Raw genomic sequence first — 24,441 nt, forward strand, 5'->3', positions numbered from 1 at the left:
TTGCGAACAAACTCTTCATATATATATATTTATACAGGGCTCGATATAAGCTTTTTTAATCGTTTTGGTTGTGTCACGAGGCAAGATACCAAGCCGTGCACAGATACATCTACAGCTGTGAACAAGGCCTAAGGCTGAAAGTTTGGAAATAAAGTGCAGTTGGCTAAAGCTACATAACTGGATGATCACTCCTTCATTCATAGACATACACATACACTACATATGTATTTATGTGTGTGTGTGTGTGTGTACAAATGAGGGAGAGACCATCCAGTAAATATAGCACTATATATATATATATATATATATATATATATATATATATATATATATATATATATATATATATATATTCATAAACATAAATTATACACGCACACAGAAGAACCTTGATATAACAAATGTTGATGAAATGTGGGATATTACAGTTACATCCATGGTCGGGATTTTTCTTTTATAGAAATCAAGGTACAGTACTGTATACGCCATATATTTTGCATTTTGTTTTTTGTTTTTGCAGATTTTGCGAGTCTGGTGCTATTCGCAAATTTTACAGCATGCAAAAGTATCAACTTTGATCCTGACGACATGAATGCAGCCTGCATGTGTACATTTTTCCATCTTTTACTGTACTCCACGATCGCATACTCAACCACTCGCGAAATTGTTGAGAAGTTTCAATTCCTTAAAAATTAGACTCGCCAAGAACTGTAAAAGTACATATTTTCATGTGAGTAATTTTTGCGCTTGGCTGGGTAACATGGATTTCTTGTGTTTCTGATTCCGCGGAATCAGGACATTAACTACTGGAACACACATGGCATGCAAAAATATTTGCGTGCTTTTCTTTTCGCTCTAGCTGCTGGTTGCGCGTACTGTAATGCGCAAAAAATTTCCACACCGTGAATATGTCTACTTTTGCAGTATATGAAGTATACAGGATTACGTTTTTCTTACAAGCTCGGATATAACTGAATCTTATGACTTCCACAGAGAAAAAAACAAAAAACAAAAAACAGAAAAACATAGCTAACTGAGCATGCTGAAGCAAGAAAAATCCCACATCAGCTATAATAAAGAATATGGTTGGGCCCTGCTGACCCCCTTGTAACAAGTTTTCCTTGTAACATACATTTACACTGAAGAGAGAAAGACGGACCTAAAACAGACCAGAGCTATGTGAAAATTTGATGTACGTGTATATACACTGCACAAGTACATGTATAATGTTATCATGCTACATCTTTAACCGATTTTAATAGTTGCCATTCAGGGATAAATGAACATGACAAATCAAACGTCAAAATATTGAGTAAATTTATTCAAGAAAATACAATTACATGACTGTACAAATGTGAACTATGACAAGAAGATATACTGTACAGAAATTTCACACATCTCTCATTCCTTTTTTGCTTTGAGCAAAAATAAATTTGTACAGACATGTACAGACAGCAACTATAATTCAAAATTTCATAGTAAATACATCTAGGCCTACACAAGATAATTCAAGGTTACACAATCTACACATACATAGGGTTGCTACATTTCCATTTCTCCCCTCTTTTTGCCCACTCTTTGCCCACTCTTTGACTGTGTACAGGTAACACATAATCGATAACACATAATCCATTTACACTGCACTCCACTTTTTAATTCACCTTCTATAAGTTTTTCAGTTTCCTGTTTTTACCCCCAAAGATAGGCCAGTCCCATTCAGACTATGCAAAACTATGCCTGGAATACTTCTTGATTTTTTTAACTTCTTGTAGATTGAGTGCAAAATCACACTACTGGCAAAAACTATGCTTAGTTCAAGCGAGGCAAAACTACCTGTAGGTTTTGTGTCTACCCCCATGCTCCACAGGGGCAAAAATTGTACGCCCTCCTCAAATATAAAAAATGCAAATGTGCAATTGCTTGCAAAAAATGCGCAATGTAAGGAAACAACATGGAATGGATCTAATCACGATCTAATCACACACTAACTTTTTTTTTAAATTTTCACCTGTGCTTGTCACACTACAATTTTGCAAGAAGTTAGAAACTTCCCAAGTGCATGTGGAAGTGTCTCTGCTTAAACTTCCTGAGAAGTCTGCAGTCAAACTGCCCAAACTACGCAAAGCAAATACTGGGGAGTGAAACTACACATAATCTTAGTTTCACATAGTCTGCACTGGCCTACTGTCAAATACGCACACACACTACCACAAGCATGTTTTCCTACAAGAACGTTGCACAGTACACATTCAGAATACATGTACTGATAATCCTCCAAACAGTCTTGCAACATATAACACCACTTTCAAGCTCACAAGGCTGATCTAACAGTTCCTACAAATTTCTGATGGTTGTTTTTGTTTTTTTGTTTTTACTTTTTTTTTTGTAACAGGATTAAATGCAAATTAATATGCTCATTATTAAATTGCCTATAAAACTCTTGTATTTTTATTTTCCTTGATCAAGATACACAGGTGCTAACACTCACATTCTCATAATGAGACAGCTAGGCAAACAACAGGCGTGAACATAACAAGCTTGATCTTCGTTACTGAATACTGAGAAAGAAATTTCCCTACAAGAATACTTCATTTTGTCTGCATTCTGCTATATGCTACCATAACAATTAGCATGATAATGTGCAGGCACATATGCAAATAATCCAGGAAATATAAACTTTGCCATCATATTTCGTTCCATGACGCACTTATGTTTACACTTTCAAAATGTTTGCTGCGGTTTCAGTCTGGTGCATTACTGAAAAACTACCAATCTACATACTCCTCCAATATTCACTAGTGGGAACAGTATGTCCCAGTGATTCATGGCAAATGTTGGGCCTTCATTGTCTAATAATAGGACTGCCAACCTTGAGGCAACAAAGTCGGGGAGGTTTGAAAGGGGAATCAAGAGATAATTGTTTGTTACACATTCAATTATTATACAAAAGGAAGCTATGACTAACACACTAGAAGGCTCTTATATTCCTCTTGAAGAAATTGTCTACTTTTTGAAGTGCTGCCAACAAAGTTACTGATCATAGTGAATGAGGCATGGTGGCACCCCGCAGGCTGAGAAACCTCACAATCATACCAGTCAAGACTGGATCAGGATGACAAACAAAGATAAAGTCCACGTAACCTGATGCTCTCAGAACTGCTAGAACTCTGACGGCATCCTAGTTTGAAGTTAGCAGACAATTTTTTTTTTTGTGTAATGCCATACAAGTCTGCCTGCCGACTTATGAGAAGGGAGGTAGTGCGCCAAGAACAAATCAAGATGACGGGGGACAACCATCTGTGGAGAATGTGCTGGTTAGGCCGAGGTAGGTTGCCGGTCTCAGGCCCAAAGAGATGGCGTCCAGGTAGTGGAAGAATCTGTGTGCAGGTCAGAAAAAAAGAAGAAAAAAAAAATACAATAAAACGTGGCAGCTATACACGCATACCAATTTAGAGAATGTATTAATGATGCATAAGTTCATAATATGAATGCCAGTATTTTCCTACCAATCTCTGTTTCATTATTTCATCAAATGAACATCCTTTCTTCAACAAGTATGAGTTGATGACAAGGTCTGATTTCAGTAGGAAACTATGGACACCTGAAAATATGCATCTGACTTACGTGATGGGTTATTAAAACTTTAATTCGCATACAAATTTGATCAAAGACTAGATAAAAACACTGTCTAATTGTTATCAAAATGTCCGAGTTTTCTATACTTTTACTGATTCTGATGGGGGGGGGGGGGGTGGGGCAGACTGACTTTTGAGAGTAAATAGCCACCAGCATTTGGGTTATGCCAGTAAGGAGCTCTTTGCTTGAAGTAGAACACATTGCAGGTTTCTGTCTCTATGGATCAGCCTGGTCTGAAGCCTGTGGAATGGGTGCAGGTGCAACACCCCTCCCCACCCTCCCAATACTTATACTCTGCTGGTCTCTTGAAGATTATATAATTGCGCTGAAATTAATGTGACTGTTCACCAAGCTTGAGTGATTCTGTTCGAAATTCGGTCGATGATGTCTCATCAAAGAAGTTATACCTCAGTATATATTTATTCATACCGTTAAAATATCAAACTTGAGGAGATTTTTACTTTCAGATAGGAAATGGAAGAAATGACTACGTTTGCAGACAGTCTCTAGAAGAGAGAGAGAGAGATAGATGACTCTGACGACAAACCTTCTCTTCAGGTTAGCCTCTCGTCTCCTTTCCTCAAAGCGGCATATTCCCCTGACGGTGGGGAGATAGTCCAGCGCCAGGGCGGGGTGGTTAGGGTAGACATGCAGTGGTAGGTGATCAACGGCTGCCTTGTGAAGATCTCTGTGATACAAGAGTGGAAAAAAATTCATCTCAGTGACTATGGTATCCTTGGGAATGAGCTTTTCAGCACGGGCAATAGGAATATATAAATATGCCAGCAGAAAATGTTGATCTTGCCTAAAATGTAAGCATAAGAAATGAGTGAAAGAACACTCTGATAACATGATTTCAATTGGGAAAATGCAAAATATTACTGGGAAGTACCGTAGTGCAATCTCAGAGCATTCCTGATCTTAAAAAAATTGATTTCTTGAACTGATTTTTAAAAATGAATTAGAACGATTACCATATAATGGTTACAAGCAGTATTCACTATCAGAAATTGAAACGCATTGGCAGTTCGTTACCTGCATGCAAACCAATACTATTGTAGGGGATCGTTTCGATCATCATTTACTAGCAGCATCATACATACCCACCACTAAAACATTCTACCACCATGGAAACATTACGGAAAATATATTCCAACTCACCCGACTGTGGACTGCAAGTCTTTTCTTTGTAACCGAAGTGCACTGTTGCTCTCCGTTGGCGAGATATCTTGTAATATCCGACAACTGTCCTCATGCGAGAAACCACCAAGAATCCGCTCACTGTAATGCCTATATTTTCTGCGACAGCACACCAGACTCGCTGCTTCCAGATGACAGTCGATCTCTCTCACCACGGACTCGCTTTCCTCCGAGTAAGGTCTGACATCCGTTGAATTAATGTCTGTAATCCCTTCATCTTGGCTGTCATCCAGCCCCGGAAACATCAGGGGTTGCCACCAGTCCTGGTTGCCATAGCGACTGAGTCTGCATCCCTGTCTCTGCTCCTGGGGCAGCATGGTGTCGAGGAGGGACATCCTGTCCACGTGATCAGCAAGGACTTTCATCAGTCCACTTTCCAACTTGACAGACGCCTTCTTCTGGTCAGCTGACAGAACGTCTCGACTGGATTGGGAGGGACAAGTTCTAAGAGGACTCTGGCCCTCCACCCATGATGGGGCTAGGAGTTGAGGTAGATTGATGTGACACAGATCCAGTCCCTGCCTGCAGAATGAGTCTATAATCAATGCTCTCCGACTTGAATCATCTATGTGCTCCAAGTTCTGCAATGAGAAACAACAATTTCAGTGTGACTTTATATATCATTCAGCAACAGCGATATTCATAGCACCCTCCTCCAGAATGAGAAAAGGCTGATAATAATTCCTGATAAGTACAAGGGCTACTGCATTCGATCAAGGGTTATCAACTTGTAAAACTTTTGGCAGAATAGCACAAAGGAATGCTACATGAAGGTGACAAGATATCTATGAGAACAGGTACTAACCCTCTCACCTCTGATGTCATTGCAAACATACCTTCAGCAATAGTAGTGTGTCTGCCACTGGTCCTGCTGCATTACCAAGCCCTAAGACACTCTCCAACAACCCACGATGCCTCGCACACAGTTTTTCTGAGTCCCTGGGGGCTGCACTTTCACTCGCTCCATCTCCCTGCCGTTCCTCGTGTCTGCCTTTTGGCTCCACCTGGTTACAGGTCTTCTCCACAACCTCCCCTAGGCTGTCTCCCTGTGTGGTTTGATCCTTATTTGGCAGGTCTGCTCTCGACTCGGTGTTTAGTATCTCTCCATCTGAGACATTCTGAGGTTTTTCGGCATCAGAGCTAACCCCATCACCACGTGGTAAATGTTTTGCATCAAATTCACAGCTCTCCTTGCAGTCCCGTTTAAGTGCATTGGCATCTTCTCTGCATGACAAACCCTTCGAATTCCAGACTGCCTGGACGTTTGTTGGCATGGCAGCCGAGAGGACCCAGAACTGGAGGTTCTGCAAGCAGCGTCTCACGTCGCAGTTGAAGAAGCTCACCAGAGAGGTCATATCTGGCTCACTGACACACACGTTCTCTGCCAGACACATCAGCTGCAGGTGCTTTGTGAGCGAACTCTGTTCAAAGGATGCATTGAGGAAGTAAAAGGTAGATCCCCAATGACAAATGCATGGTTCTAATACTTTTGAAAATTAAAGCTGATACACTGCAAACTCTTTGACAATTTCAATAATGACCCAAGGTTACTCTCCCCTCCAAATTTTATCTCTGGATCTGACTTGCTTTGCAGGGATGGGCGGACAACTCCAAGTGATTGTCCACACTATGGTTTTGGAGGGGAAAGTCCTGCAGCATGGGACTTTCCCAGCGACATGGGTGTCAGTGTAAATGCAGGGAGAATTAGTCGAATTTCAATGGTCTTTAATAATCTGCTTATAAAAACCAAAAGGTTGCCATTTCAGCAGATGGACAAAACTGACTTGAACTATTTCATGGTTTGTTTACACTTGCATCCTTCATTCATTCCTACCTATTTTTTTTTCCTCAATCATCATGTGATAAATACAGAGTTATGTTTTAAAGAATCCACAAAGAACACACAAGAGCATACAGACACATGCATGTCCATTTTGATTTGTATCTGTACATTTTTATCTGTACTCAACTACATAAATCAGCAAATGCCAGATGGATGTTGAAATGTGACATACTATTGACACATCACAATCCATCTGCAAAGAAAAAAGCTATTTCACAGTCTATCAAACCATCATTTTCAACAAATTTGAAGATCAAAGAGATTGATTCTTCATGAAATTAATAAAGATTTCTTTCAAAACACCTACTAGGGCCATTTCCCCAATCCTGGCTTTCCCGATATCCCTACTTGGCACTCTTACCACTGGTGGCTTTTTGAACTTCAGTTCTTCAAATCTCCCGGGCAGTGTGTACGCAAACCGTGGATCTGTGTAGAGTGACATAAATAGAGTCAAACGATTTCAGCAACAACATTCAACATACCATATATGGGTCATTCCATGGGGTTGGGTCTTCTCTAGATTTTCATGTTGTGTAGGGAATAAAAGTCATATTCTGACAAATTTATCAAATAATTGTCTGTGGTTTGCAGTTATTCTTGAAGAGAAATGTGTGAAGAATTATTTGATGAAAAAAAAACAAGCCTGTGTACAAATGTATTTTGTCTATGACTGTTTCACTAATGATGTCCCATGGTTTTTTGTGGTTTATGTTGTGACATAAATATATGCCATTTTCATGGCAATGTAAAACAGGAATATACAACCTTTCAGCATTATGCCTATCATAATTAAGAGAGGCAAGGTGACTTCTACAAAGACTATAAGGCACATAAACATTTGTAACAAAATAAGAACACCAGAGCATCTTCAAGCAACCTCATACCTATGTTACAAACGATGTCCATGGCAATTTTTGTTGTAACATAGGTATAGCATGGTTTTACATACACTTCCAATCATAATGTGATCAGAAACTTTATTTCTATAATGAGATTTATATTTCAGAAGTATTCTTATCCAAAAATTAGCATCAAAATCCTCCAAATAAACGAGAAAATACAGAACATATCACTGTACTTCAGTGCGATGTCCGGCCTCTTCGTGTAACGTAGGTAAGGAAAGACGCGTCTCGCGATAAAAAGAAGAGCTACTAACTTCAGCAATCATATTTATGTCACTGGCAGTCCTCCCCCAATGGCAGAAAAACTACTCACAGCCAATATACACTTACCTGGACAGTGCAAGATCTGTTTTTCTGCCGTTGTCCATGTAACGTAGGTACAGGAGTTTTAATGTTTCTGAAGTCAATTGGTAAGCTTTTACGCTATTTTACGAAAATAATAACATTTGTCATATTCTGTAATTCTATTAGAGGAAAAAAAACGACATCTAAACCTCTGAACTGGCCAAAAATACTGTGGACGATGATACTGTAGTCCCACATACTGAGATATTTGTTACTGGTTCATGTTCATAATTTTGATCGCCAAATTTTCCGTCCATGCCGGTCTCTGCAAAAGGAGCATATAATTCCTCTCTTAGAAAACCATACAAAAGTATATCAGTGTATCTTCACTGCAATATAAATTTGTTTTACCTCCTGATTATTGTGAATTTTTGGACCCTTTTGTCATAAGGTATCTACCAAGGTAGACGTGCTAAAGTTAGTATTCATCACTATATACTAGTTGGAAAACGTAGATGTCCAGACTGCATCTGAACTAGAGAAATAGAGTTTGCCTTATTTTGCTGGTGATATTGAGAGAACTAGGAGCTGTGAAATTCTTTCTCTTTAACAGATTTACTTCAAAAATGTCAATGTTTTCCTTCCAAGATTCCACTGACCTGTTAGATGCTCTGATGAAGTTGTTAACATTTCACAAGGATTCACCATTTCTATTCCATGCTAACCCACTGTGAAGTCTCAAAGCTAAAATGCCAGTGTCCTATTCAGTTTGGGTGGGTAGTGGGTAGGAAAGGCTTCAATGAAATTATGAACCCCAATCAAAATTGGACTATTATTGCTCTACACAATCATTCAAAAAGAGGGCGACAATTTTGATGGGGGATGAATATAAAATAGGGCCTAGTATTATTTTGGGAGTCTATTAAGGACCATAACCGTAACCGTAACCTTGACCCTAGCCTAACCTTAGCTACGTTGTAGGACACTGGGGGCAGCGACCTGCCCTTCCTAGCTTACATCAAAACGAGTTTTTAGCATAGAGTATGAAAATGATATTTTCCTATGTTTTACATGCTATATTATTATTATTATTAATATATATATATATATATATATATATATATATATCATTTTAAGCATAACCCATTTTTTTTCCAATTTTGGTGGGAGGTACACATGGAACTCTAGCTAATGGGTATGCCAAGAGGTAGAAATGTAAGCAAAATTGTTGAAATTATTTAATTCCATTCATAAACACACAGATACATCAACAGGAATATATAGTCAACCCCGACAAAAATTTTCTTTTAATTTTTTTATTCTATTTCTCTTTACACCTTATGTTCAGTTTGTCGATGAATCTGCCATGGCTCCTCCTCTGCCACCACTACGTTTTAAACTACATGAAAGAGTGACAAGGACACATCCACAGCACTCCACAAACAGAGAGGAAGCCGACAAAGCAACACCCAAGAAAACGAATGTAACAAACTAGACAAGAAGAAAACTGCACAGAGGGAAAATGGACAGAAGAAAAACAAAAATCGAGGGCTAAATGGACATTGGACAAAAGAGCAGAAATTAATTTCAAACAAAGAACATGGAGAAGACAAGAAGACTTGTCTGATTTCTCTTGATTAGTTTTCTTAGTTAGTTGACAACTAGTTGATGATGTTAGTGTATATAAGGTCAAATTGTGTAAAGCTTCACTTTCTTCTTCTTCTTCTGATTAAGTCTGCCTTCTTTCATACCAGAGTTACAAAGAATTGAATTCTGTGTAACATAGGTATTGTTCCACAGGTGTGCAGTAGATATAATTCCAAAGAACTGTTACAATAGTGTTATTTGTGGGAACATACATAAAGTCTATATGTGTAGGTTTTAACATCTCACACCACAATAAAGGAAATTAGTTGATATGTCGTAGTGTACCTATGTTACAAAGACATACTGTCCGTGTAACATAGGTAGTACACTGTGGGCGAGGTTGTTGACTGAAAACCCCTGATTATAACAATAAAATCATGTTTTCACTTGAATACCCATACAAATCACTTGCTTCAATTGTGGTGCTTTTAAGAATATTGTCATTGTGTCACTCTTGATGAAAAAGTTAAACCTTTGATTGAAATTGTTAATGGTTTGTAGAAAAAAACATGTTAATAAAAGTGGCTTGCAGTTGACATCAGAACATACAATCTTACTAATAATGATCTCATGCGCCTGTTAAATAACATGTTGATGTGTTATGGACGAAAAAAACGTGGATGTGTTCATTGTTATCATTTCAGAACACAAAATTATGAAGGATGTCAACAAATGAAGTCCGTGTAACATAGGTATTTTGCCATACCTGTTTACCCATGCTGACTGAAAGTATGCGAAGTAATAAACAGATTTCTAGTGGAATAAGTTGAAGAATGGGAGTAACAAATCAGGGGGAAAAAGGAAATTTCAATTTACCCAACTTGAATTTTCAACTTGTATGTCACAATTTCAGTCCCAACCCCATGGAATTACCCATATACCACAGACTGAGGAAGAAAAACAAAAAGCCACCAACAATGACTAAAGGAACTTTCAGTGAAAGAACCGGCAGCAAATTTCACCTAACCACAGCTACTGATAGCAAACACACAAATGAAATGCAACTTGCAACTCATTAACTAAACAATTTAATAAAGATTTGCCGTTCAAAATGTTAAAATAAGTGTTAATTTGTGTTGTTGTTGTTGGTATTCGTGTGGGGGGGGGGGGGGGGGGGGCTTTGTTATGAATATCTCAGGCTACTGTTTTAAATTCAGTTGAACTTTCTTCCCTGCTTGTTAAATGTCTACATTGTATATGCCTTTATGTCTGAGGTTTGAAAGGCATGGACAGGAAAAGGAAGACATCTAATGAATTAATGATTCAAAGACTGATATTATACAACTTGAACATGTAGAAAGCTGCATGGAACTGGAAGCTCTGCTTGGGTAATGGGACATTTCAGTTACCTGAGGTAGTTAGGACGATTGGTCTCTTGGTGCTCTCCATGAGAGATGTGATGGCCGATAGAAAACCTTTGTCTTCATCAAATATAATATCAACCTACAGGAGAAAGACAAGAAAAGGAAGATGTGCCACTCAATCACAAATTTTCAGCCATTTGCATTTTAAAACAGGAATGCTTAACAAATACCACATGTATACTGGTAGCTATTCTACTCCTTATCTGAGGGACAAAGAAAAACAAACTTTCACTATAATTTCAAAACAAGCCAAGCAATGTTTTGCTCTCTCTTCTGCTCCCCTCAAAAAAAAAAAAAAAGAAGAAATATCTCTTCTCTTTAAGAGAAGAAGTAATACTTCTCTACCATTCATATAATTCCTTAAAATCAAAGTGACTAGGATTTAACTTCACAAAATAGCATGTGAGAGTATCCCACGAGTTGAAATATTTGTAGATCAATCTACTCTATTCATGTTGTGGACTTCATTTCTTCAAGGCTGCACATAAGAATTCTGTACTTTTCTACAACAAAATCTCAAAACAATCTTTGGCCTATAGATACATAATATGATAGGTGATTACCAAATACAGCTATTTATCATGACAGGTGTGGAAATAAAAGTTCCCTATCAAATTCAAAAGGTTGAGTGCTATCAACTTTGCATGCACAAAATGCCTACCTGATTTTTTTCATTTGACCAAATGCTAAGAAAAACAACTGAAAAAATAAGAAAAAATATTACCTCATCAAAGAGAATCAGAGATGTGGCAGTGGTCTTTGGTTTGTGGCCGAGGTCAGACGTTGGCTTGGGGCCACCTAGTGTCTGCTGCTTGCTGGCCTTGGTCTGAGAGGTCAAAGGTCTCTTGGCCGGAGACTTCTTGGCCAGTTTCTTGGGAGATTTCTTTACTGTCCTGTTACAAGTATATTAGAATGAAGAGAAAGGAATTATATCTTGTCAGAACAATATATACACATGTACATGTATATGTGAGCTGAAAGCCCCATCACAGTATGCTAATTTGAATGCACTTCATAAGTCATAGACCAAAATGTGTTTTATTTGACTATATAGGAAAAGAAAGCTTGGATGATATTAGCTTTGAAAGTTAACTACACATGTATATGAACTAAACAGTCTCCGAAGATGGAATATGCTAAAACCTACTATTCAAAACAAGTGAAAAACACTAGTTAGGAAACACAAAGCATCTGTCACAAGTTTGAAAAGAGTGTGCTGGTCTATAAGTATTTTATGAAATGTTCTACCAAAACACATGTGGTAGATGTGACCACCTCCGACAAATGCAATTCTGAACTAGCAACTGGTTATACAATTTTGGAGGAGACTTTGTGCAACAGCACAAAAACCTAATATGTACAGGGGAGGTGCAGATTAAACATGCTTCATTACCAACATCAATTAGGGTAGCTTTAATGACAAACACAAGAGCAGCGGTCTACCTCTAAAGGTTAAAGAGAGAATAAGCAACTGTTATATTTCAGAATGATTGCTTCACGTGAACATATTTTCCCCAGGAGAAGCAATATTCCTTCCCTGTACAAGGTACAAATACACTGAAGATAGATAACTGTATAGAGATATACTTCCAGTAGACTTCAAGCACTCTTAGCATTGACCTCATTCTAGGTCAAAAATGTATTTTTCCTTTTTCACATCAACACTCATTCATTTCCATAACGGCAGACCAGAGCAAAAATATCATCAGCTGAGAGCCAGAAGGACGCTATCATGTCGTAAGATTTGAACATAAATAAAATCGAAACAATTAATTTTCATGAAATCAAACATTCATTTAATCAAAAATGGAGTTGATTTATAAGCATCATTCCAAATATCAGGTAAAAACACGCCCTTGTGGTTTTGATTTTTAACATTTTACTGAAAATGAAAATAATCTAATATTGAAACCATAATGTAGAGGAGATTGAGCTTTGCAACATGATACCAATAACTCAATATGCCCCAAAATTGTGATAATGCCCTTCTGGTTCTCAGCTGACAATATAATACACACATGTAACGGATGCAGAAATATAAGACAGATAAAATGCAAAGCACATACCCTGGTTTTTTGACTGGGGATCTCTTGTTGACTTTGTCCCCCTTGTTGCCTGCCTTGAAGAATGCAGCAAAGGCTTTCGGAATGGCCGGCTTCTTGTTGGTGGGAATTTTCCGGTCCTGGGAAGACAGAGACTTGCTTGGCGATGACTTGAAGAGGTTGGTAGAGGAGATGCCTGGTTGCCTAGCAACCTGATGAGATTGGGTGACCTCCCCTAGCTCCATGAGGATCTGCCGTCCACTTCGACGAGAGGATGCGTTCACCTCAAACACCTGATGTGAGGAAAGATTGATACCATGTCTTTTTACTTCATTCCCCCATTCCATATAGATTTTTTCTCATCGGTCACTCATTGGAAGCAAAGTTTTTTTCCCGTCATACTGTACCAGAGCATAGTCAGATGAATCCGATTTGTGTTGATCAACAATCAGCTCAGTGTCAGACATGTCTGACGTGATCCTCATGGATGATCTTGCCTCATCGGATCATATCTGACATGTCTGACACTGACCTGATAGTCGACTGACACATGTTGCATTCATCAGACTGCGATCCAATACACGTTGGTTGGTGGTTGGAAGCAAAAAAGATTTGCTTCCAACGAGTGAATGATGAGAAGAAAAATCTCTGTGGAACTGGGGTATCAAGTCACCATCTCTGCAGCAGTTTTCCCCGACTTGATGAGCCATGAAGCTTGTCAAGTCAGAAGATTCTGCTAGGATTGAAAGCTTGGGCCCCTTTAGACTCCAAGCCATGAAGGTCATGGGTGATGTCACAATATATTCACAACTTAGCCAGGTGATAAATTACAAGAAACAACATTTAGTAAAGAAGACAACATAAGTTTGTACAAGAGGCAAATCAGGGGAAAAAAAAAAACCTACCTCTCCTCATCTAAAACTATAGCAGCTATGTGAAAAAAAAAAGAACTAAATACAGATTACTCCAACAGAGTCTCTCCTGCAAAAACTTTAGCCCCCTCACAACTGGGTTTTTCTATGCTTGCAATGTTTTTACCTCACCTACTTCAAGTATTCATGAATCAAAAGCCAGTAGTCTCACCTCAAAGCCCTGCTCCTGTGCACAGGCGTAAACTAGCGATGTCTTGCCAACCCCATGCGGTCCCACGAGGAGAGTCGTGTTACACAGACCGTCCTCATCGTCGCTGTCGTCACTGTCGTCGCAGCAGAAATCCTCATCACTGTCATCGTCATCATCGCTATCGAGTCTCTTGGATTCTTTGACAGGAAAGAGAAATAAGTAGTGAGGCACTTCCAAATGCAGCTGTATGGATAGTAGAAGGGCAATTCCGCGGTTAGTAACGTTACATTTGAAAAAATTTAGATATTTGTTTTTACCACTAAATTACCATTTATTCACTTCAAGTCAAAATTATGTCAAAAACATGTTCATCCTTCCCAGGTTTATGATACAGAAAAGAATGAACACAATCCAAGAAATATTAGAATTGCTATAGCAACTTAAAGGGCTGGTTAGTAACGTTACGAAAAAAGGACATGACAAAATAAATCAATGTCTTGTAACAAAAAGTGTGCAAAAATTCAAGTTACTTCAAACAAAGTGTTGCATTAATTTCAATTATTGCATCATGACAAATGTTCATGCAAATTTTTTTAGCAGTTCGACCAATAATTTTTTAGCTAGACCCCCAAAAGCATGGTTAGTAACGTTACATTTGTCCGGAGTAATTCCGCAGGTCATTTCACCCTTTTGTAATTGACAAAATGTCACATGACTTCTGGAGTATTTAAATGTATTCATCTTTTACCCTTTAGCAAAACTTTGAGGAAAAAATTTCAAAGGAACCCACTGTAATTAGCATTTAAGTGAATTTCAGCGTCCCCAGTCCCACATGTACATTTTAAATGATGGTTTTAGATCTCACAAAATCAATGAATATGAAAAATAAAATCTACTGAATTTGAAAGACCCTAATGATTGGTGAACATCCATGGCATTAGTTGATACCTAGATTAAAGGGTAAGATAAAGAGGCACATTTCTTTTATCCATATCATGTCCACCTAACTGCGGAATTGCCCAGCTAAGCTTTTTGTCAACAAAAAATAAGCCTGTGAATTTCAATTTTCCTAAATCCAAAGCATATTTCTATGGTGATGCAGTCATAAGAGGGGAACATATCCTCAAGTTATTTAGATGTTGAAAATCTTTTTTTTTTCTTTTTTTTTTTTTTTTTGGTCTTTTGCTTGTTTAATCCATCTCACAGTGTTTGACAAACATTTTGGCAAGCAATAAAGGCATGACAGGGCAAAATGCTGGCATGGCTCAAATATAAGATACTAAGCAGATCCAACATACAATCTAACATATGTTCAACATACAATCCTTTGCAATCAGAATGCAAACAATGCCACAAATCAACTGACTTGTTTGTTTCTTCTTGGCCTTGCTTCCCATCCTGGACGTTTTCTCTTTCATCCTCTGGGTCTTTTTCTTCCATTCTGAGAGCCAGGAGCTGAACTTCTTGCAGGTAAGAGCATTGCCTATCATGGCCGATGCTGAGGTTGGCTGGTATTTGTCCGTCCACGCCATGCTGGCGAGTCTTTTGTCTGCCTGAGCTTCTGCACAGTGGGAACAGAGTTGTCAAGGTCAAACATTGTCATGGCAACAGATCGTCATGGCGATACTATGTCATAGTAATATATCGTCACGGCTACAGATTGTAATCGCAGATACCAGTACATTGTTTAGGCAGATACATTGTGAATTCTTTTGAGTGTAATTCATGCTACAAGTTGAGGAAGAAAATGTGCTTAATCCAAAAAAAACAAACCAGATATATATTCAAATGAATTATTTTTGTTTCTAGTATAAGATTGCAAAATTGGGTGACGTCTGCCTTTGTGAGTTTGCAGTGAGGAAAAGGCAGCTCATCCTCATGTGACCTCAAGTTTGCAGCTGATCATTTTTTGAATTACCGGTACATAAATGGTAACTATTCCCAAGATGTTGAAAGTTTCAAATGTAGTACATTCCTAGCAGAATGATCAAATTCATTTGTGATCATCCATTAGATCTCGACATGAGAGAGAGAGAGAGAGACAGACAGAGAAAAGTTATAACCCTTCCATTACCATATGATCATAACAGTGATATGTCACTCATTACTCAAGTGATGAGTTATTGACAGTACAAATGATGTCTTGATGAAGCAGATGTAACTACGTCAGCTCTCAAATATTGGAGAGATGCCAATGCCTCTTAACACATGGCAGTTGGAGTGTATTTGCTTCTACCTTCAGAGCTGACTTCTTTGCCATCCTGCTTTGTAGGGTCAGCGTCCGAGGGGCAGGATGTAACTTTATCTTTGCTTTCGTCATTTACAGCAGTCTCCATGGCAACCAGCCTCCTGCTGCTCCTCCTTGATGACCTCCGTAGACTCCGACCGCCGTCGGTCTCGCCGCTCTCATCTGTGGTCTGCGTCGCAGCAGAGTCTGCTGACACGTCTAACGATCTTCGTGCCATTTTCCGCTTTCCGCTGGCATCCTCTGTGCCATCCTCTGCCTTTCGCTTCCCCCTCACAGTCCTGGCCTCTTTGGTCTCTTGTCCATCTTCAAGTGCTGTTTATCATACCAATGAAAAAGACAAATAGAACATATTTATCATGAATTTATGTCAGCAGTGTACCAAATCTATTTTTTTTTTCTAATTTCTTACTTTTTAATCAAGCAATATGATGCGCGACAAAAGAAATACTCAGTGTACATGTGTACACCGTAACCCATGAAACTGAGTGGATAATAAAATAACATACCGTATTCTCCAGCGATAAGGCCGCATTAATTTTCACAGAAAAGAAGCAATACACTCAGGCTGCGGCCTATTTGCCAGCACAACCATATCATGGCCTGTTCAACCTAGAGAATAAAATGCTGAACCAAAACACATAATCATGTAAGGGACTATGTAATGTGCCAATGAGCAAATCAATGTCAAACAATGAATCAATCAATCTTATAGACAATGCTATGTTTCGCAATCAATTTTTTTTTTTTTTTTTTTTTCATCACCTACTAACTGCTGTTGTTTCCGTGCCAATTTTTGGGTAGCGTGAACATGTTGCTTCACAGAGCTGTCCTGGCCACAGCATTACAATAACCTGTCTTGCACGCATCATAACATTACACAATGATCATAGCTCTATCTCATAAATTCATTTTCAGACTTACCATGCTTGTCCTCTTCTGTTTTTTTCAGCTTCTCACCAGACTTCTTGGCCTGGTACATCTTAAATATCCTCTGGACTGGAAACTTGGGGTTGGTCTTGAGGATGCCATCCAGGAAGGCCTTCTTTTCTGCCTCTGCCAGTGGAGGGTGTCCATGGAAACCCTAAGATGGAGATGATATTTGGAAAGAGCAGAAACAGAAAAAAAGTGTGCAGAATAAGTACCGATGACAAAGGTTAAAGTAATTCTGAGAATGCATCAAAATAGAATTAAGAGCAGCACATGCAATAAAGCTAATTGACAAACAGTACCTAAATGTCATATCAAGCTCCACCATGTATGGGTACCGTCACAACTATACAGAAATCCTAAATATCAATTTGTCTTGAAATAATGCCATTGCTAGATGTTCTTTACATGGCAAAGAGATTATGAAAGCCAATGCCACTTAAAAGAACTAAAGGTCTACTTGAAAAGATGTAGCTCAATACGTCCTCTCAAAGTACACGACTTGCTCTCATGCTGTCAGGCATGCCTACCCTGAAATCAAACGAGGGCGCTGCAGACATCCTGCTGAATGTAAGGCTTCCCAGGTGTATCCCTCCCTTGGGTTGCATGGGTTTGGGGTCATTGACAGGATGAATTCTCCATTGACCATAGTTTGGGGCAGGAAGATTCCAGAATATATCAGAGGAATCTGTACATGGGAGAAAAATTTACAATGTAGATCTGTCACTGAAGAGAGATGTAAGTAAAAGTTCCTATGATATCAGCAGAATTCTCTGGAAGACAGAAAGCAATGATGAGATGAAGTGTCATAAAATCAAAGACATTAGTCTTCATTTGTTTAGTTCCACTTGGTTTTCAAACCTCTTCTTCAACATCTTTGATCACATATGGAAACCATCAGTTCTCCTACAAATTTACCTGGTATCATCTGAAAATGGCAGTTGCATATATTAGGCATAAATCAGCAAAATATATGCTACACAAATTACCAGAAAAGTATGCAGTTTTCTAAAATCAATTATCTGATATAAAGAAATTTTATCCCCCCCCCTTTACAAGACTGCATTAACAGACTAGAATAAGAAAATGAAGATATATCCCACAATACCTTTCTGCAACACGTGCACAACTTTTTGAAGTGGCAAATCTTCCACTTCTTCCACCGACCCAGCTGGCGCCTTCAGCTGTTCAAGCATGTTGTAACCCAGTGTAGCCTGCCCCGGAGTGCTGACAGGGGGCGGGGCTAACTTCCCTTCAATGAGGCTGTCCCTGCTGGCCTCGTCCATTAGGAGGCAGTCTCCGCTGGTTGCCATGGCAGCGGCGAGGCTGTCCTGCTTGAACTTCTTGGCAGCTGCAAGCTGGCCTTGCTTGGTGAAGATTGGAGCTAGTTTGGCTGCAGCTGGGGGGGGGGGGGGGAGGGGGGAGGAACATGTACAATCTGCTGTAATCTTGGCATTGAAAAAGCAATGTTAATATACTTGCAAATAATGTACAATGAGCATAGACTAGTGATGCCACATATATATCCAGGACACAAGTTTGACACTCAAACACCTTTTAGACTGACTTACATAGGAGGCACCTACAGAAATGGTATATTGACATGTCTAAATTCGACAGAGTATGAAAATATCTTCATATCTTACAGAAGCAGATTGTTTTGCTAAGTAGTTCAGTACTTTTTACTGTGACTGCCTTCATATCATTTCCCAAAACTTGGTACAGAGGCTAGACTAACAAGCTAACATGACCTCATAGCGAACATGTATACATGCACGGTGTCTGCGAGGACTAAATCATATGAAGCAAGGCCTTGCAAGACCGCCTGACTGAAGAAAGGAGTAGGAATTGTTGGCCCAAATACTCACGTTTACGTGGCGTCTTCGGTTTGTTCCTGGAACTAGACCTTCTCCTGTTGGGCGAGACCTGCTTCTGTGTACTATCTCCACGCTGCTTTGTGAATACCTCATTTCTTTTCCTCCCCAGGATCATTTGTTCCCCAGCTTTACCCTTCTTCTTTCCCAGCACCTGTGTGAGGCCACTTCTACTGTTGGTGTTCGAAGATGGAGCTGGGAAGCTCTTCGCAAGTGTCTTCTTGGCAGTCCCTGAGAGTTTGCTTGCATTTTGGTGTTTGGTTGCTGTGGCCACCTGTTGCCCCTTCTTTGCTCTTTGCAAAAGCTGCTGTGCCTTGGTTACCTTGGTACTCTTCTACAAAGTATGACAAACATATTAGAAGGATAAAAAAATTAGGCTTACGTAGCTACATCAGCATGAATTCAGTAATCAAGATTTGTACACGATAAGACATCAAACAAGACTTTATCTCTCAATCTCCAATATCTGAACAAAAGTTACAATGAAAAGACAGATAAAATGCAGTGTGCTCAAACTTGCAGATGTCAAAAGGGCTTTGGCAAGTGGGGACATATAATAGGGGAAAAGTGAATAGGCGGAGTCTTACCTTTGGAGAAGACTTGATGGCTGTCAGTTTCATTTTAAGTGACCCTTCACCTTTACTTCCTGGGAGTAAAGAAGCCTTGAACTTTCTGTTGCTGTTGGCGACAGGACTTTCAACTTTTTTTGCTCTTGGTGCAGCAGCCTTTTCCTGCTTGCTGTCACCTTTGGGTTGTTTCTTTTTGTGAGACTTTGAGGGCAGAGAATCTTCGAATTCTTCCACACTTTTGTTGAGGTCAGCTGTGAGGTTCTTGGCTGCCCTGGCTCTCAGCACTCGTCTGGTTGGTTTGGGAGACTCTCCATTTGATGTCGCAAGATCTGAAGTACTGCCCGCCTGCATTTCCTTCTTTTCCTGCTTGACAGGATCAACATTCATTTTAGTCTCGGTCTCTCCCTCCTTGCTGTCTACAGTATCCTTACTATCTTTCCTCGATGCAGCTTTGTCCTGTACATCAGACACACACTTCGAGATTTCTTCACACTTTTGATCTTTCGTTTGCTCAACAAGTGCTGCCTTTGTGTTGTCAAGATGTTTCACACTGTCCGTGTCTTCTTTTTCACGACCCCCCTTCTCATTTTTGTCCTTCAGTGGGCCTTTGACATTTTGCGGGCCCACCTGTTGCACTTCTTTCAAAGATTTTGATTCCACTGGAGCCTCTTTTTTCAAACTTGCTGGTTTCTTTTGGAAGATGCTGTAAACTGGTCCAACTTTCTTCACCTCCTTCTCTTCCACAAAGATTACCGACAGTTCGGGGTTAGTGTCTGGCACACTCACATTTGACATCAGTCTCCGGGGACGAAACCCTCCCTCTTTCGATGATGCACTTTCTTGATCCTGACTTGGAGACTCACTCTGAGGGGACGACTCTTTGTCCCCATTGGCCTTGCTGCATCCCTCGAATGGACTGTGGACCTGGGCTCGGACTGTGATGACCTTGCGTGGAGGGGGATCATCTTTGCCCTCTCCATCTTTTCCTGCTTTCTCCTGCCCAGGACTTGACTTTGGTGGTGTTGAGACTGACTGCTTAGCAGTACTGGGGTCAGCATCTTTGACTACCTGTGAGCAATGAAAATTTGGAGGAGTATGTATGACGTTGTCTGGGATCTCCTGGGAATGTGGAGGCTGGCAATCTTTAGAGGCACCCTCCCCTCCTTCTAAACTATTCCGGTGGGTGTGTGCCGAGTCCTCAACATCATTTTCCACATCTTCCCCAAAAGAATTGAGGAAGTCCATGTAAGACACATGAGTACAGGTTTTAATCTCAGCACCATCTTCCCCCTGATTGGGGAATGTCACATCAGTGGAATTGGAAAGTTCTTCAGTTACATTTTGATGTTCCTCAGCTGATTGTTTACCCTGAACATCGGGAGCGCCTTCCATCTGCCCTTGGATTTCACCAAAAGCCTCATCCAGCGAGGCAGAGTCCAGGCGAGACTTCCTTTTCCTCCTACTGGGTGGCGCAGGCTCAAAGTCCTCTTCACTTCCATTGCTCACTCTGTCTTCTGCCTTCTTTCGTTTTTTCGACCCCTGGCTGGCGACTTCCTTGCTTTGTTTCGTTTCCACCTTCCTCCTCTCCCTCTTAACTGTGCTATCACTTTGAGAGTCTGTGGCTGAGGATTTCCCATTGCAAGTAGCATCACTAGTAGTAATAGGTGAAATTTCCTTCTGCGTCTTCTTCGAAACTGGGAAGTAATTCCTGAGATCAGATGGTTTGTTTTCTGTCACTACAGGACTGGGCTTAGGAGTTGCCTTGAAGAATGTTGCAATGGATGGTGTGCTAGTTTTGACATCTGCCTTCTTCTTACCCTGTTCTGGAGTTTGAATCACCTCCTGCCGATGGAGAATAACAAGGAAACAAATGAAAAACAATGTTTGTTGACATTACAGCACATATATGGAAAATAGGAAGCACGTACTGGGTAGCTTGTAACACTATTTTCTTAATGTCACTTTAACAGTCAGAGAGTGTGGAATATGGTGAAATGGGTTGAAAATTGCATACCGTATATAAAGTTCAGGAGTTTTATGGTGATTTTTCTGAGGGAAGAACGTTCTAATGGCTACTTCACTGACAAACCAGGTTTTATACTATTTTCCCCTAAAAGCATAAATACATGGGAGAGCTGAGAGATGATGACATCATTGCCTCATTTTTTATGAATAATCCAAGGTGGTGACATGATTGTGCCCAATACCACTGACTCTTTAAAATCTGTACAAATTTACACACACACAAACCCACACACACACACACACACAATAATTTTCCAAGCAAGTTTATTAAAACTTTCAATGACATGTTCAAATGGCGTGAATCTTTCTTAAGTGAATCATTTGAACAGAGTTAAGCATCTTTTTACGAATTAGAGTGATGCAACTAATAAGTTCTTGTGATGCAATAGGAAAACAAAGAAGACATAAAAAGGACTCCTGCATCGATCTAGTCTTACATTTTCAGAGGGTGACTCGCCCTCCTTGTGATTCATCATTCCAATCATGAAGAACTGGCAGTATTGACTTTCCTTGACATTTGTTGGTTGACAGGTGCTGTTTGTAACATCTGTGGGCCAAACTAACATGCAAAGATACAAGTATACAACCATACAATATTCAACATTCATGGTGTGTATAAAGACAGTGTATTCAAATACATACACGGGGCATTAACCATGGGTATTCTGCACTTGTTTGTGGGTACTCCACAATTTAATCACAAACTTTATTCAACCAGTCTTTTTTTTTTAAACAAAAGTTGTGCTCCTTAATTGTACCCATCCTAATGTATGAACCATTCTATATAATCAGACATACAATGTAAATGTAGCAATTGACTACGACATGCATCATATTAAACCTCTGAGAGATCCAACAATACATGCACAAACAGAATTCAAATCTTGAAATAACAATTCATTTATTTATTTATTTATTTTTTTTTGGGGGGGGGGATACAATTCCAAATTAATGTCATACTAGTATTTAAGTTTTACTGTTCTCCTTATCAAACTAAAATTGGCTGCTTGTGCTTTTTGATCTCTATTCCTTCTAAACCAACACAAAATAGAAATTAATTTGTCTTCCAGCAAGTCATTCATAATCATCCATAGGCACCTACATGTATGTTCAATGTTCAAAAAAAAAAAAAGACAACTTCTTTTGTTACCATGGCACTTCATATTACATGTAGGCTGCCTAACAACGCACTATACTGATAACTGGGAAATCTCTTAGAGAGATTTTGAGAGAGCAGGATTGGAAACCTGGGCCCGTTTGTAGAAAAACGAGGAAACAACAAAGGGAAAAGTCAGGACTTTTCTACCGTGTCGACTTGTCGAGTTGTCAACTTTAGCGATGTTGACTTAAATAAAGGGAGGTTTACTAGCTGTATTGCCATTGGCATAACCTTTGGCTTGACAGGACCCTGTCACTGAAGTGTACTGTAGTCAGTCATCAAGGCTTGGACATACAAGATCGTGTGAATAACCATCAAGTTGTGCAAATTTAATTTACATATTGGAGGGAATAATTTTCCTGGTATCGCATCGCAATTTGCTATGCATTTTTACACCACTGCTACACAAAGTCACAAACTATCTTTGATTGTGTAGCAGTTTTCTTCCATAGAATTGTACAGGATATCATTTGAAATATTGTTCATCAGTTGAAATTTCTAATCAAATTTGAGTTGAAAAATTATTCCCTACAGTTTGTAGGCCCTAAAATGCAGTTAAAGCATAAAGGACACGCTTGAATGACTTGGGTTTGGTATCTAATTAAAAATAAAAAAAATGGTTTCTAGACTAGAGTCTAGACATTCTGGACTTCTAAATTTTACTTCTACTAGTCTATTAAATTAATCGATTTCCATTATTTCAGCATAGACCCTACACTACAGTAAAATCTACTGCACTGGAACATCCTACAGACTACTCTTGACAAATAATCTGGGCTAAAAAAATCGCGGTATCGTATCGGTCCCCTCTTGTTCTGCGAGTGCGTCTTCACTACTAAGCACTGTAAAGTTTACGTGCAAAGTCTATGGGTATGGGTGTATGGAGGTGGATTAGCTAGCCGGCAATGACAAAATGAATGGCGGTGAATGGAGTGGTGACCGATATCAGGATAATGCCAAATACTGCAAATTACTTACCAGACAATTCACAAAGTCTCGTGCTGCATTTTCCGATCCTGGCTCTTCACCTCAACAGCATAATTAGACATCTGCAGTGCAGTGCATCCATGAAACAGAACAAGCTCCGTATAACTTAGTACTCCGTACGTACAATACGTGCACGATGAATCCTGTGTACTGCGCTAGCTGCACTAATGTGTAGTTGATTGCCTTTTCCTATAAATCTCCCGCGAAATCCAAATGCGCGAGATTTTGTCGACTAGCGCATAGACTTTCTTCAAGTCACTTACTAGTATTTTGAAATAATGACAAAACCAGCAGACCCTACCGAGCTAGCTCCATCAAAAATGACAAAAAAGATTAACATCCCACCAAAAAAGCAATGTAGCACCGTTTAAGAGAAGTAAATAAACTCTCAAATTATCTGTAAAATGCAAATAGATCTATACATGATGATAATATTGACGACGTCGACCATTCAAAAACATGTATTGCTGATTTACAGGTTCTCGACTATGTTCACTTAGTACTGGGCACGAGAAAAATAGCTTGCTATTCATAGATATAGTAAATTATAATTTTTGGGAAAACTTAAGTCTCTAGGAATACGAATAATTAAGTTTCAGGACGTGAAAACTTCTCTAGTGCGATGGAGAGGTGGTGTTTTGACTCCCTTTTCTGACCATGCACCACTATTA

At 39.4% G+C, this 24,441-nt stretch overlaps 1 protein-coding gene across 1 annotated transcript; it reads right to left on the reverse strand.

Moving 5' to 3' along the window:
• Positions 1–1,300: 1,300 nt before the first annotated feature.
• LOC140232116 (uncharacterized) lies at positions 1,301–23,871 on the reverse strand. Its single transcript, XM_072312264.1, has 18 exons — positions 23,762–23,871; positions 22,062–22,171; positions 19,618–21,441; positions 19,025–19,364; positions 18,265–18,555; positions 17,687–17,844; positions 17,151–17,310; positions 16,218–16,541; positions 15,348–15,542; positions 14,003–14,178; positions 12,944–13,212; positions 11,602–11,770; positions 10,863–10,956; positions 7,041–7,105; positions 5,673–6,257; positions 4,798–5,417; positions 4,184–4,324; positions 1,301–3,377 (listed from the first exon to the last, which is right to left on the reverse strand). The coding sequence occupies exons 2-18, from the start codon at positions 22,107–22,109 to the stop codon at positions 3,275–3,277; spliced, it is 5,562 nt and encodes a 1,853-aa protein (XP_072168365.1). The 5' UTR covers positions 22,110–22,171; positions 23,762–23,871; the 3' UTR covers positions 1,301–3,274.
• Between the last annotated feature and the right edge of the window lie 570 nt (positions 23,872–24,441).

This window comes from Diadema setosum, chromosome 8 (genome assembly GCF_964275005.1).
Source record: "Diadema setosum chromosome 8, eeDiaSeto1, whole genome shotgun sequence".
Classification (NCBI taxonomy): domain Eukaryota; kingdom Metazoa; phylum Echinodermata; class Echinoidea; order Diadematoida; family Diadematidae; genus Diadema; species Diadema setosum.